The sequence below is a fragment of the Tupaia chinensis genome, unplaced genomic scaffold, assembly GCF_000334495.1.
Source record: "Tupaia chinensis unplaced genomic scaffold, TupChi_1.0 Scaffold141530_1, whole genome shotgun sequence".
NCBI lineage: Eukaryota > Metazoa > Chordata > Mammalia > Scandentia > Tupaiidae > Tupaia > Tupaia belangeri.
The window spans coordinates 766,199-781,402 of NW_006201391.1; the positions used below are offsets into that span (position 1 = coordinate 766,199).

At 44.1% G+C, this 15,204-nt stretch overlaps 1 protein-coding gene across 2 annotated transcripts in view; it reads right to left on the reverse strand.

Annotated features, from left to right (window-relative positions):
* Positions 1–10,751, reverse strand: part of NINJ2 (ninjurin 2) — a 130,495-nt gene extending 119,744 nt beyond the window's left edge. For both annotated transcript variants that reach the window (XM_006163222.2, XM_006163223.1), the window contains exon 1: positions 10,432–10,751. In XM_006163222.2, coding sequence (XP_006163284.1) covers positions 10,432–10,464 — 33 coding nt within the window. In that variant the 5' untranslated portion in view covers positions 10,465–10,751. The remainder of the gene's footprint in view (positions 1–10,431) is intronic.
* Between the last annotated feature and the right edge of the window lie 4,453 nt (positions 10,752–15,204).

The window sequence follows — 15,204 nt, forward strand, 5'->3', positions numbered from 1 at the left end:
GAGGGAGAGGGAGAGAGAGGGAGGGAGAGAGAGGAAGAGGGACGGAGAGAGAGAGGGAGAGGGAGGGAGAGGGAGAGAGAGAGGGAGAGAGAGAGAGAGGACCCTCCAAAGGGCACGAGAACACTGATCACAACACAATCCTTTTCCCCATTCCATCAGGATTTGAGGCACACGTGCCTGGTATTCTCATTTTTTTTTTTTTTTTTTTTTGAGAGATGTTTGCTATAGGACATGTATGCTTTCTGGAGAGACAGACAGAGAGAGACAGAAAGTGAGGAACCCCCCCCACACACACACACAGGGGATGGCCACACTGCAATTCCTTCTCCTCTTGGGATTCTGGGCACACATGCACATGCAACTGGCGTGAGTTTTAAGCCACCAGGTCTGAGACTTGAACCGCGGTCGTCTACGTGAGAGTCTGGTGACATAACCATTATGCCATCTGCAGGTCTCCAGCTATGGTTTTTATGCTGCCAGGGTTGGAATTCAAACCACAGTTGGCCATGTAGCTCTGGCTCCCTATGTGCAGGTCTTAAACACCACACTATGGGGCCACTCAAAACTTATTAAAAACATTTGTTTTAAGTTGACAGAATGAGGCTCAGCCATGGTGGCACAGCCCCAGTGCAATTCTCTGTGATGCTGGAAGCTATGGAAGACTGGGGTTTGGTTCCTGGGTCAACCTGCATGCTGGGTCCGTGTGCCTGTGATCCTGGCTGGCTGGGAGAGACGGGGGTGCTGATGGGCAGTGCACGAGACTCTGTTTCCCTCTTTACCTCCCTCTCCCTTTCTTTCTCTGTTTCTTGTTTGTGAAATAAACTTTAAAAAGGAAAATTGACGAGTAAGCTATAGTATATATTTGTAGTGTACAATGTGGCTTTTTAAATTGAGTGATGCTTTCATTCACTTTTTTCTTTAAAATTTCCCCCCTTGATTTGTGATAGGGCACATGTGTGTGTATGTGAGAATGAAAGATATAGAGAGACACGGGGTTCCACCATGCCGCAGCCTCCCTCCATCCTCAGCCGCTGGACCCGGCACGCGCATGCACGCCCTCCGTGTTTCATTGGAACTACAGTGGCTGTGTGGCATCGGCTTCTTCCGAGCAGCACCTTACTGCTGCGTTATGGAGCTTTTCTTTTCTTTTTTTTTTTAAGGGGTTTTTGCTATAGGGCACATTGCACTTGCCAGAAAGACAGAAAGAGAGATAGAAAGTGAGAAATCGCCCCCCCCCTGAGGGGATGGCCACGCCGCAATCCCTTCTCCTCCATTCTCCTCTCGGGATCTTGGGCACGCACACACATGCGCCTGGCATGAGTTTAAGCCACCGGGTCTGGAACTTGAACTGCGGTCAACTACATGGGAGTTCAGCGACATAGCCATTACGCTAAATGCTGATCCTGGGAGCTTTTCTTAATTGTCCTAACAGATAAGTTTATTCAAGTGGCAATAGCAACAATGTATTTAATGTATGCTTATGGATAAGTCAAAAGCACACACAGACTTCAAAAGTTTGCAGAAATAAGAAAATAAAGTTCAAGTTTATTTTGGTGCAAATTTTGTTTGAAATGTATGTATGTATGGATTTCTCATAGCATGCGTTTTCCGTAAGTTCCTGAAGAGCTCACATGTGTGCATGTGTGTGTATGTTTATACATGCTTACAATGAAGTCAAATGAGTGACAGCCATGGTACGAGAAATGGGAGAGCGAATTAGAGCTGTTTTGTTATTATAAGGTGTTCACACCGCCTGTGAAACACTGTAGTGTTATTTGAAAGTGAACTCGGGTAACTTGCAAATGTGTGTTGTAGATTCTAGGGCAAAAAGTAGCAATAGTGGGAAAGAAGTGCAACGATAAGGAGAAAAAACGCAGTCATATGGAACTGATAAGAAAGGAGAGAAATGGGATCATGTAAAATAGTCAGTGAAAACCCTGAAAGACAAAAACGTGAACGAAGAGCAAAGACAACAAATGAAAAATAGTAATAATATGATAGATACCTGGCCATCAGTGATCACTCTGAATGTCAATGTCTAAATGCACCAATTAAAAGATAGAGACTGTTAGGGAGGGGCCCGAAACAAGACCCAACAAAACGTTGTCTACAAGAGACTCACTTAAGGAGAGCCAGACAGCCATGCGGTAGTGACAGGTGATGTTCTCAAAGGTCGACTCAGACGGGGCATTTCCAGGCTCACATTCAGAGACCCTGAGTATCTCAGGCACGTCAGCGCCCACGATCAACGGCTGACTGCGCTCTCTCTCCAACTCATGGAAGAAGCAAATACACTTTTGTTGTTAAGAGAGATTTTTGCTTTACGGCACATGCACTCGCCGGAGACAGAGAGACAGAAAGCGAGAAATCACCCCCCCCCAGGGGGGCTGGCCATGTCACAATCCCTTCTAGTCCATTCTCCTCTTGGGACTTTGGGCATGCATGCAAAGGCTTCCAGCGTGAGTGTCAAGCCACCAAGAACAGGACTTGGACTGTTTGCCACGTGGGAGTCCTACAACATAACCATTCTGCCACCTGCTAGTCCCAATAAATAAACTTTTTTGTTGGAGAGGTTTTCACTATAGGGCGCGTGCACTCGCCAGACAGACAGAGAGAGACATACAGACAGAAAGCAAGAAATCACCCCCCAGGGGGGATGGCCACACCGCAATCCATTCTCCTCCGTTCTCCTCTCAGGATCTTGGGCACGCACACACACGTGCCCGGCGTGAGTTTTAAGCCACCGGGTCCGGGACGTGAACCGCAGTCGACTCTGTGGGAGTCCAGCGACATAGCCATTACACTAACTGCTGGTTCCCCCAATAAATAAACTTTTATAAAAGTAAATGGATGGAGAAAAAATATATCTTTATAACACTGATAACCAGAAAGCAGGAGCACTATAGTAATTTCAGAGAGCAGACTTTAAAAGAAAGAAAGTTATTAGGCATAAGGAAGTGCATTACATAATGACAAAAGGGTCAGTTTTCCATAGACATGCAATCCTTAAAGCAGATATGCCTAGCAAACTGTGGGAGGCTGCACACCAGCGGATATCGCCGGTTTCTCAGAGAGCAAACAATCACAGAATGACAAAGACCATGATTGGCTCCCCTTCAAAACCTCACCTTCAAAACCATACTCTGATTGGCTACTTCCCATAGCAAATTGGTGAGCTTAGAATCCCTCAGATTTGCATATTCGACACCTCATGATTGGTCCACAAAAGCAACCAATCATAACCCACCTTCTATAATCCTTCATTAGCATATAGGACAACGAATCACTGCCTACCAACATGTATATAACCACGATCCCTGGCCCACAGTCGCCAGACGACCCTGAAGATGCTGAAGAGTTGTGACACCGCGTCATCTCCAGAAAACCCTGAAGAGTTGTGACACTGCATCGTCTCTGGACAACCCTGAAGAGTTGTAACACTGTGTCGTCTCCATGCTGCCCACAATAAACGAATGACCCTGAAGAGTTGTGACACTGCGTCGTCTCCGTGTTGTAACACTGCGTCATTCGTCCTGTCTCTCACTCCTTCCCTCAGGAAACCTGTTCGACTGTCCCCCGGGGCGGGACAGCAAACTATGAATGTCAAGCTACGTGAGGTGAAAACATAGACCCGCAAAGAGAGACAGATGAATCCACTATCATAGTTGACCTCCATATCCCTCTTTCAGAAATGGACTTATCCAGCAGGCAGAAAATCATAAAGACATCATTTAACTCAGCAGTTCCATTGACCACTGGATATAACTGAGCTCTAGCATCCAGCAACAGCAGAATGCACGTTCTTTTCAACCCCACATGCAGTATTCACCAAGATAGACAACATTTTGGGTCATAGTACACATCTTAACAAAATAAAAGGAATAGAAATCATATAATATCTACTCTTGGACCAAAATAGAATTAAATTAGAAATCAGTAACATAAAGATAACTTGAAAGATTGACTGAAAGATTAAACGACAGACTTCCAAATAACACATAGGTCAAAGAAGAAATCTCAAAAGAAATTTTAAAATTTTTGAATTAAATGATAATGAAAACACAGCTTATCAAAATTTGTGGGATGCACCAAAAGCAGTAGTTAGAGGGAAATTTATAGCCTTGAGTATAAATATATTCTTTTCAATAAATATATTGAAAAAGAAAGGTCTAAAATCAATTATCTAAGTTTTCAGTTTTGGCAGCTAGAAAAGGAAGAGCAAATTAAATCCAAAGTAAGAAAAAAAAACTTATAAAAATTAGAGCAGAAATAAATGACATTGAAAGCCAGAAATCAATAGAGAAGATCAGTAAATCAAAACCTGGTTCTCCAAAAAGATTAATAAAATCATTAAACCTCATCTAGGCTAAGAAAAGCAAGAAAGAGTATACAAATTACTAATATCAGAAGTTTAAAAAGATAAATCACTATAGAGTCCATGGACATTAAATGAATAATAAAGGAATATTATAAACAGTTCTATGTTCACAAATTTGATAACTTAGGGACCAGTGCCTCAAAAGATGCAATCTAGGGACCAGCAGTTAGCATAATGGCTATGTCACTGAACTCCCATGTAGTTGACCCGCGGTTCGAATCTCGAACCCGGTGACTTGAACTCACACCGGGCACGTGTGCATGCATGCCCAAGATCCCGAGAGGAGAATGGGGGAGGAGGGATTATGGCGTAGCCATCCTCCCTGGGGGGTGATTTCTCATTTTTCTAATATATTCTGTGAGAAGGCCCAAATTACCCTAATACTAAAATCAGACAAACACATTGCAAAAGAACTATAAACCAGTAACTTTTGTGAACATAGATTAAAAATCCTTCACAAACCATTAGCAAATCAAGTCTAACAATGTACAAAAAGAATTATACACCACAGCAGGTGGGATTTAGCCCAGATGTGTAAGTCTTGTTCTACATTTGAAAATCATGGAGTATAATTTATCACATCAGTAGCCTAAAAAAGAAAACAAAAACATATATCGATAGATGCAAAGAAAGCATTTGACAGAATCTAACACTATTTTTTTAAATAAAAACCCTTAGTAAACTAAGAATAGAGGAAAAACTTCCTCAATTTGATAAAGATTATCTAAACAATAACAACAACAAACTATGGCTAGCATTATACCTGATGTTCAAAATGTAGAAGCTTTCCCACTAAGATCAGAAATAAGGCAAGGATGGGACCAGCAGCTGGCATAATGGCTATGACGCTGGACTCCCATGTAGTCGACCGCAGTTCGAGTCCCAGACCTGGTGGCTGAAACTCACGCCAGGTGCTTGTGCCTGCGTGCCCAAGATCCCGAGAGGATAATGGAGGAGAAGGGATTGCAGTGTGGCCATCCCCTGTGGGGGGGTGATTTCTCGCTTTCTATCTCTCTGTCTCTCTCTGTCTTTCTGGTGAGTGTACGCACCCTATAGCAAAAATCTCTCTCAAAAAAAAAACCCAATAAAACAAACATAGTATCATTCACATTAGTACACAAAAAAGTGAAGTACTCAGGTGTAAATCTTGCAAACTATGTACAAGATTTTTATGAAGAAAACTACAAAGCTCTGATGAAAATGAGCAAAATACCTAGAAAGCTACCTCACCAGAGAGTGGGGTAGCATATAAAAGGTGTTTCACATCATACGTTGTTGAGAAATGCAAACTAAAGCAACAATGAGATGTCACTGCACACCTAGGAGAATGGCCAAAATCCAGAACACTGAGAATACCAAATACTGATGAGAACGTGGGACAGTGACAATTCGCAATCATTTCTGCTGGCAACGAATAAACGCTATTGTCTTTGGGAAGACAGTTTGGCAATTTCTTTCAAAACTCAACATACTCTTGCCATACGATCCAGAAGTTGTGCTCCTTGGTATTTTCCCAGATAAACTGAAATTTATGTTCACACAAAAACTTACACAGAGATTTTTTTAAAGATTTTTGCTATAGGGCATGTGTGCTCGCCACAGAAACAGAGCGATATAGAAAGACAGAAATTGAGAAATCACCCCTTGGGGAGATGACCACAAGGAAATCCCTCCTCCTCCATTCTCCTCTTGGGATTTTGGGCACACATGCACACGCGCCTGGTGTGAGTTTTAAGCTGCAGGATCTGGGACTCAAACCACGGTCAACTACGTGAGACTCCAGTCACATAACTATTATGCTGATCTCACACACCGATGTTTATAGGGGGCCGAGGTGGCATGGAGGTTAAGGTACTGGATTCCACATGGACAACTGCATGGTTTGCGTCCCAGACCTGGTGGCTTGGAAAACACACCAGGAATGTGTGCGTGTGTGTGTGCCCAGAATCCTGAGAGGAGAGTGAAAGAGGAGGGATTGCTGCGTGGCCATGCTCCAAGGAGTAAATTCTCACTCCGTCTCTCTCTCTCTCTCTCTGGTACGTACCCTATAGCAAAGACAGAAACAAAAATGGAAACCATGGAGACCACTAAGATGTCCTTCGGTAGGTAAGTGGGTAAACAAACTGCGGTACATCCGGATAATGGAGTGCTGCTCAGTGCTAGAGACGAATACGCAGTCAAGCCACGAAGACACACGGAGGAACCTAACTGCATTCCTAAGTGAGAGAGCCTGTCTCCAATGACACGCCATTCCAGAAAAGGCAGCACTATGGAGAAGGTAGAGAGAGCAGGGCTTGGGAGGGGAGGGGGGGTGAGTAAGCAGAGCACAGAGGATTTTAGGGCAGTGAGTCCTGTATGGTGGATGCATGTGCATGTCATCACACATGGTCCAAACATGTAGGATGCACTACACCAACAAACCCTCACGTAAACTACAGATGTTGAATAATGGGGATGTGTAAGTTCATCAGTTAAAAAAAAAGGTACCTTTCCAGTGGCGGAACTTGATAAGGGTGGAGTCTATGCATGAGTGCCTTCATGGGAGGTCTCTGTACCTTGTCAATTTTGCTGTGGACTTAAAACCATTCTCTCTCTCTCTCTCTATATATATATATATATACACACACACATACACAGACACATATACATACATATACACACACACGTATATTATATACATATATACATATACACACATATATACACACACATATATACATACATATACACACACATACACACGTATAGTATATATACACACACATATACACACACATATACATACATATACACACATACACACCCGTATATTATATATACACACACATACATACATATACACACATACACCCATGTATATTATATATGTACACACACATATACACACATATATACATACATATACACACATACACACATGTATATTATATATATACACGCACATACACACATATATACACATACACACGTATATTATATATACACACATATACATACATATACACACATACACACACGTATATTATATATACACATATATACATACATATACACACACACATGTATATTATATATACACGTACACACACATATATACATACACATACACACGTACACACACGTATATTATATATATGCACACATATACACACATATACATACATATACACACATACACACGTATATTATATATACACACATATACATACATATACACACATACACACACGTATATTATATATAAACACACACATATACATACATATACATACATATACACACATACACACGTATATTATATATACACACATATACACACATATACATACATATACACACATACACACACGTATATTATATATAAACACACACATATACATACATATACATACATATACACACATACACACGTATATTATATATACACACATATACACACATATACATACATATACACACATACACACATGTATATTATATATATACACATATATATACATACATATACACACATATATTACATATATATATATATATATATACACACACACACACACACACACACACATATACATTTACTTTCATACACATACATTTACTTATATGTATAATCTTTAAAAACAAGCAAACAAGAAACCAGCAGATGGCATGGTGGTTAAGACACTGGACTTCTACACAGCTGACCCTGGTTTGAGTCTCAGACCTGGTGGTGTGTAAATCACACCAGGCAGGTGTATGTGTGCCCAAAATCCCAAGAGGAGACTGGACAAGGGATTGTGGAATGGCCATTCCCCCTGTGGGGGTGGTTTCTCACTTTCCTTCTCACTCTCTCTCTCTCTCTGGAGAGTGTACATGCTCCGTGGCAAAAACCTTTTTTAAAAAGGCAAATACTTCCAGAGTGCTTGGTCTGTAGCCCTTCTTCTGTTCATCAATAATCTCCACTCCTGATGCCCTCTCTCTGCATCTTGTGTGTGTCCCCTTCGACGCTGAGCACTCAGCACGGACAAGTCTTAGTCCTCCTCCGGAGACCGTCCTCACATCTCCCCCACTGTCCAGGAGACGTGGGGAAAGAGGCCCGAGGATGGGATCTATCTGGGGGCATCTGGAAGCAGAACGAGAGCTCCATTCTGACAAGGAGCCAGCCGGTGGCTTGCGTTCTGTACTTGGGGCTGGGCTGCAGTGCTGGCGTGAAGAGAAGAATTTTCCCGAGCCTTTATATATCAGACTCTGGGAGGGGGAAAGACGGCAACCAGTGAAGCACTGAGCGGGGGACGAGAGCCTTAGGCCCCTGCACGGCTTCCTCCAGGGCAGGGAGAAGGTGGAAGCCTGGGGGTCACGGCCTCGGGCTGCGGAAGGACGGAGCAGTACCAGGCATTCAGCTGGTAGAGGCCACCTGCTCTGAGGACCAGACCGTGCCACTCCTAACCGTCCTGCGTCACAGGTTTACACTGGAGACACACCTGTGACGTTGACGCAGAGGCTCAAATTAATGCCTGTCAGACGGGGCTTCCCAAAGTCCAGCTGTGCCATGTTCCTGATTTCAATGTCTTGGTGACAAGAAGCAGCAGTGTGCACAGACCCACACGCCTGAGAGCCATAGCACTGAGGCGGCCACGCTCTGAACGGTCAGACAGACAGTCATGAACCCTCAAGGCGTGCCCATGCGCTCTCAGAGGTTAGAGCGCACCATGCCACATGCGTGAGCTTCACCATGAACAAAGACAACACTGGAACTGGACCAGCCGCATTGGTGTCGTGCTGACATAATGCTCTGTGATGCTGAAACCACCTGGAAAGGTCCCAGGTTCACCTCCTGAGGCCTCCCTGTGCATGCTGGGCTTGTGCACGCGTGGTGGGACCCAGGATGGCTGGGGCTGGGGCTGGATCGCAGCCCGAGGACCAGTGGTGGTGCCTTTCTCTCATAGGAAAAACAAACGAAAAATAACTGTTTTTAAATGACAGGTTTGATGGATTAGTTATGCTTCTTAAAATACATATTAAAACCTAAAGGAAACCGGGCTGGTCTGCGACTGTGCTCGGTCACTGGTTCTCACGTAGTCAGCACACCAAAGAGACCTGCAGTTCCCTGGTGGTATCTCGGGGTGGAGAGGCCAAGGGCAGAGGCTTCACCAGGCTCCCAGCACCCTGCGCACCATGCACGCACATGTACATGCACACACACTTGCATGCACACACGCTCACACCTTCAAGTGCAGCTCTCCTGGGAGCTGAGGTATATACAGGACTGCTACTCAAAGACTGTGTTTGAAAACCAGGTTCCGGTCACACGTGCTTCATCTCAGCTCTCTACTCCTCATCTGCCTGATCCCGAAGCGTCAGCACACAACCTCTGTGACTGCTGCAGTGGGTCCCTTCCACCCTGTTCAACTGGCAGAGGGAAGAAGATTGTGGATTCTGGCGGCCAGCTCTGTCTCTGTACACCCATCTTGTCCCCCGCGGTGGTGGACAGGAACCCCAGATGCCTTGCGAGGTCATCCTGTCCTGGGCAGGGAAGGACACGTGTCTCTCTTTCTAGTAGAGTATACGGATCTCTTCCCTTGCACTGTGTGAATGAGACACTTTCTGTCTACACAGCAAGGTTTTGCGGAACTAGTCGAGGATCAGACCTCGTTTTCCACCTTGTAAACTGCACAGCTGGCCAGCTGCCTCTCTGCCCAGCCAAACTCCTATCTCTCTGGGTCTCTGCCGAACGGACCAACAGTCGCAAACCAGGTTCCCTCAACGGTCCTGGGGGTTTGGGAGACGCACCACACAGCTGTGGATCGTTTTTTGGGTAACACCGACATAACTTGCTCTCCGACTGACAAGAGGAAGCAGAGGCCAAGAGGAATTTCAACAATCTGTTTCTCAGATATTTCAGAACAAAGGAAGAACCAGGCAGGGAAAGGGAGAGAAGAGGAAGGAAGAGAAGATGCCAGGGGCATGTGGAGAGGGGCGTGAGGTGCAGTTGGGGCCGGGAGGATATCAAGTGACCAGAGTGTTAACCCCTGCCTCTGCTCCCCACTCCCCGCTCCTCTCCGGAGAGAACTTACCTGGAGGTCGACGATTTCCCTCTCGGATCCCATCTTGCTGCCTCGAGTCCCTGTACAGTACCGGGTGCCAGGAGCAGACTGCGTGGGCTCCGCCGGGCTCCGCTGCCCAAGCCTCTGCCGCTTTCTTAGGGTGGGAGCGTGCACAGCTGCAGGACAGACCTGCTATTCATCCATCCCCTGCGGGATGCCGTCTCGCCTAGCCAGGGGGGAGGTGTACACGTGCGAGTGCGTGCGTGTGCGTGTGTGTGTACTCCGGGCGTCCCGGGGGTGGCCTGTGCACCTCATTAGGTGACCTCCTGAACTGGTAGTGACAGCATTGTTTTCACCAGCAGCTCCAATGCCCCGCCAGTCCCCACGGAGTCATCTGAGGTCACCCGGCCTGCACAGAGCTGGGAGCTGGGGCTGCCACAAAGAGGCCCTGCATATTTACCAGGGAAGCTGAGAACAGCCTGCATGGAGCTGAGAGGGTCTCCAGACCCCGAGGGGGGCGTGGCATCAGCACAGTCATGGACTGAAGCTTAGGGACTTCTGGTGTCCCTTCCCTTGTCCTCTGTACTCCTCAAAGTCAAAAAAGGGTTTTTCTGCTTTTTGTTTTGTTTGTTTGTTAGTTTACTCAACAGGCCCCAAGCAGAAACCTTACTCTATAAAGTGAATAAAGAATAAGTCTTTATTGACTGATTCTATACCCTCAACTTCTCCCTTGATCAGCCGGACAGAGAGGGCAAGGAAAAGTTGTACCTTCAAGTCGTGTTTATGCAAGGAGTTTTAAATAAAGCCACCAGGAGTGACTTGTGACTTTTTCTGGAAAGGTTGTTTTTCTCCTGTTTACTTAGAGCCTTCTGGCTTGTTCCCGAGTCTGGTTTTAGACACAAGCTTGTGTGTGTGTGTGTGGGTGTGGGTGTGGGATGTCTGTGAACGTGCATGAGAGGGCATGTGTTCACGGGGAGTGGGGGGAGATAGGAGCCAGAGTTGTTTCTTATTTTAAGTGTATTTATTGTATTTTTGATAGCACGTGAGTATGTGCACACACAGGGAAGCTTCCTTGACAGGGTCTTGTCACACCATGATCCTCTTTCTCTTCCCACCCCTCCGGCCCGCCTCTCAGGATCTATGTCTGGCACGTTTCCAAGTGGACCTGGGACCCAAACCCACTGCTGGTCATGTGGCTCCCAGCACTGAGGTTCAGTATGCTGGCAGAGCTGGGCCCCGACCCAGAGTTTAGAGATGAAGGCGGGGGCGGGGCTGTGGAGGACAGGAGAATCACAAAACTCAGACGTGGAAGGGGGACAATGTCTTCTTTCCTTCCTCTTTCCTTTCTTTGTTCTTTTAAAAATATTATTTATTTTACATTCAGTCACTGAACATGATCACAGCATACAAGATGCAGTTTCCTATCCAGAATACAGTGTAGAGTGGCTTAGTCATACATGTTATCATCACAAATGTTCCATTTCTTGTTTCTTATTTATATATATATTCTCCCCCACCCCCATTTCTCACCCTCTGCCATATCCCACCCTCTTCCCACTCTATCTCTGGTATCTGCAGTTGCTTTCCATTCCTTTTTTTCTCCCACATTTTATTGGTTAACAAAATATCTTAATTGATCTAACTACGTTCAATAGCAAGTTCAGCCAATATATAAATATCTGTGAGCAAATATTTGACCTCAGGCATGGAACTGTGAGTAGAACGAATATACTGTAAAATAGCACCTAGCTGAGGCTATACAGCTTACCGTGGTCATTAAATAGGGATTTATTAATATGTTTTTTAATTTCAAGAGAGGTAGTTTTAACTTTTTTTTTTGAGAGATTTTTTGCCATAGGGCGCATGTGCTCGCCAGAGAGATAGAGAGAGACAAAGATACAGAAAGCAAGGAATCACCCCCCCAAGGGGGATGGCCATGCCACAATCCCTTCTCCTCCATTCTCCTCTCGGGATCTTGGGCATGCATGCACACGCACCAGGCGTGAGTTTAAGCCACCGGGTCTGGGACTCAAACCACGGTCGACTGCGTGGGAGTCCAGCAACATAGCCATTAGGCTAACTGCTGGTCTCGAGGCAGTTTTAACTTTAATAAATCAAAATTTAAAAAATGTTAAGAGAACTTCACTTAATACTTAAAGCCAGGAAGCAGGTTAGGATTCTGTTCAAATAGTAGTTACCTGGATCTGTCAACAATGCAAGAGAAGACAAAAAAATCTTTATCTATGGATTACAAAGCATAGAAAAAGATCAGTATTGTTTTCATCAAAAGCCATAAAATTCTATTTCATCAGTTCAGTCTCATGTACTTAATCTAACTTCTGTGGTGGTCCAAGCTTTTCGTTTAAATTCTGGAAGATAATATTCAACTCTGGACTTGTCCCTACCATCAAGCTGGCCTTTTTCTTAGATGGTTTTTTTTTTTTTTTTTGAGAGATTTTCACTGTAGGGCGCGTGCGCTCGCCAGACAGACAGAGAGAGACATAGAGACAGAAAGCGAGAAATTACCCCCCAGGGGGGATGGTCACACCGCAATCCCTTCTCCTCCATTCTCCTCTCGGGATCTTGGGCATGCACGCACACGCGCCCGGCGTGAGTTTTAAGCCACCGGGTCTGGGACACGAACCGCGGTCGACTACGTGGGAGTCCAGCGACATAGCCATTACTTTAACTGCTGGTTCCCTTTCTTAGATGGTTTTGAAGTCTTATTTCTGTGTGTCTGAGTTTAGTTTTCCTGATATAGCACTCCCTTCAAAACTTCTTGGAAAACTGGTCTGATGTCGGTAAATTCTTACAGGTATTGTTTACCTGAGAATGTTCTTGTCCTCTCTTCCCATATGAAGGATAATCTTGCTGGGTATAATATTCTTGGTTGAAATTGTTTTTCACTCAACACTTTGAATATATTTTTCCATTCTTTCCTTGCTCACATTGTTTCCGATGAGAGGTCCACTGTTAGCCTGATGGAATATCCTTTGTAGGTAACTCTTGCCTACAAAGGATATTCCTACAGTCTGAGTAACTTGTCTTTGTCCATGGTTTTGGTCAATCTGGCTATAATGTGTTGGAGAAGATCTTCTTGGGTTGATTCTATTTGGGGTCCTATGTATTTCTTGGGTCTGAATCTTTAGATTTTCAAACCTCTCTAGGTTTGAAAAGTTTTCTTCCAGGATTTCATGGAATAGATTAACAATGCCCTTATTAGTCTCTTCACCTTCTGGGATACCAGTTATCCGGATGTTTGGATGTTTGCTGGTATCTAGTATTTCTCCTATATTATTCTCGGTTTTTTGGGACTATTTTCTCAGTCTTTGTGGTGGATTATTTTAGGCCAGCGATTTTGTTTTCTACATCTGAGATTCAATCTTCTATATGATATAGTCTGTGTTTAATACTTTAAAGGAAGGTTTTGACTTCCTTTATTACAGCCTTCATCTAACAGTTCTGTTTGATTCTTTTTTATGGTATGTATTTCCTCTTTTAGATTGTGCAAGAACTTCCTCACCTCCTGGAACTCCTCAGCTCTGTTCTCCTGCCTCTTCTGGAGTTCATTGTTTTTCTTCTCTTGCATCTCTGTTAACTTTGTCACTATGAATATTCTAAACTCTTTATCAGACACTTCCATGATTTCCATTGAACTGTCTGTGGATGAAGAGGAGTTATTCTTTTCCCTTGGAGGAGAGGTATTTTCTTGCTTTCCCATATTTCTTGTGACCCTGTGGTGATTTCTAGTCATCTGATGGATGGTGCATTTCGTCCTAATTCTTAAAGTTCAATCTGAGCTGCAATCTCTTTGCCATTCCATTTTTATCCCATTGTGCAGCAGATTCAGTGGGAACTGAGGAACATGTTAACCCTAACAGTATTTGGATGTTTGGCTATGGTTCCCTTAGATCCATCTAGACACTCAGTGAATGGAGATTGAGCAGCAAAGTGATGAGGTAAAAGGAAAATAATAAGAAAACAGAGGGGGGGGGAGAGAAAGAGAGAGAGAGAGAGGAAGAAAAAAAGAGAAAAAAAAAACAACCAAAAATTTATTGATTGATTGATCTATCATTTTATTTTTAATTATCTTAAGTCTTAGGATGGAATAATTTACAAATCGATGCTGATGGTATATCTCCTCTACTTTAATCCTTCTAATAAATTGGCAAAAGCACCATTACCAATCACACATATATAGTAGTTCTTCAGTTTCCATTTGGTTTTGAACAGTTGCCTAACAATCCTAAATATTACTTAGTCTGACTTAGATCATAGAATTCAAAGGTGTAATTTAACATGCTACTAAATTTTGTCACATTGACTTTTAAAACCGTCTGACCTCACAAATCATGCATAAATATGTAAAGTGTAACATATTCTTCATTTGATAGTATACATAAACCACACTAAAATGTCTTTCAATAAGTAAAAGGCAGTATTTTGGATACAGGGAATTCTAATTAAATTGGTAGAGTTATGACCAAATACGTAAAGTAGACATCACTACCTTATCTTCAGCCTTTGCCTTAACAGGTTAATAAACGCAAATTAAAACACAGGTGAGTCTGCTTAGTTTTGAGAAGTTGGAGGAGTCCAACCCGGTGGGGCTCCAGGACCCATCTGAGCCCCTTGACCTTTGAGCATCGCTTCCGGTCGGTTCAGTGAGTTGGCAAGGCCGCGACTGTGTATGCCCCCTTGGAACAAGCTTGGGTCACTTAGCATGTTGGCAAGGCCGCCTGCTATTCGCTCCAGGACTGTGATAGCCTTGCTGGGATGGGACCCCCCTCTGACTCCCCGATA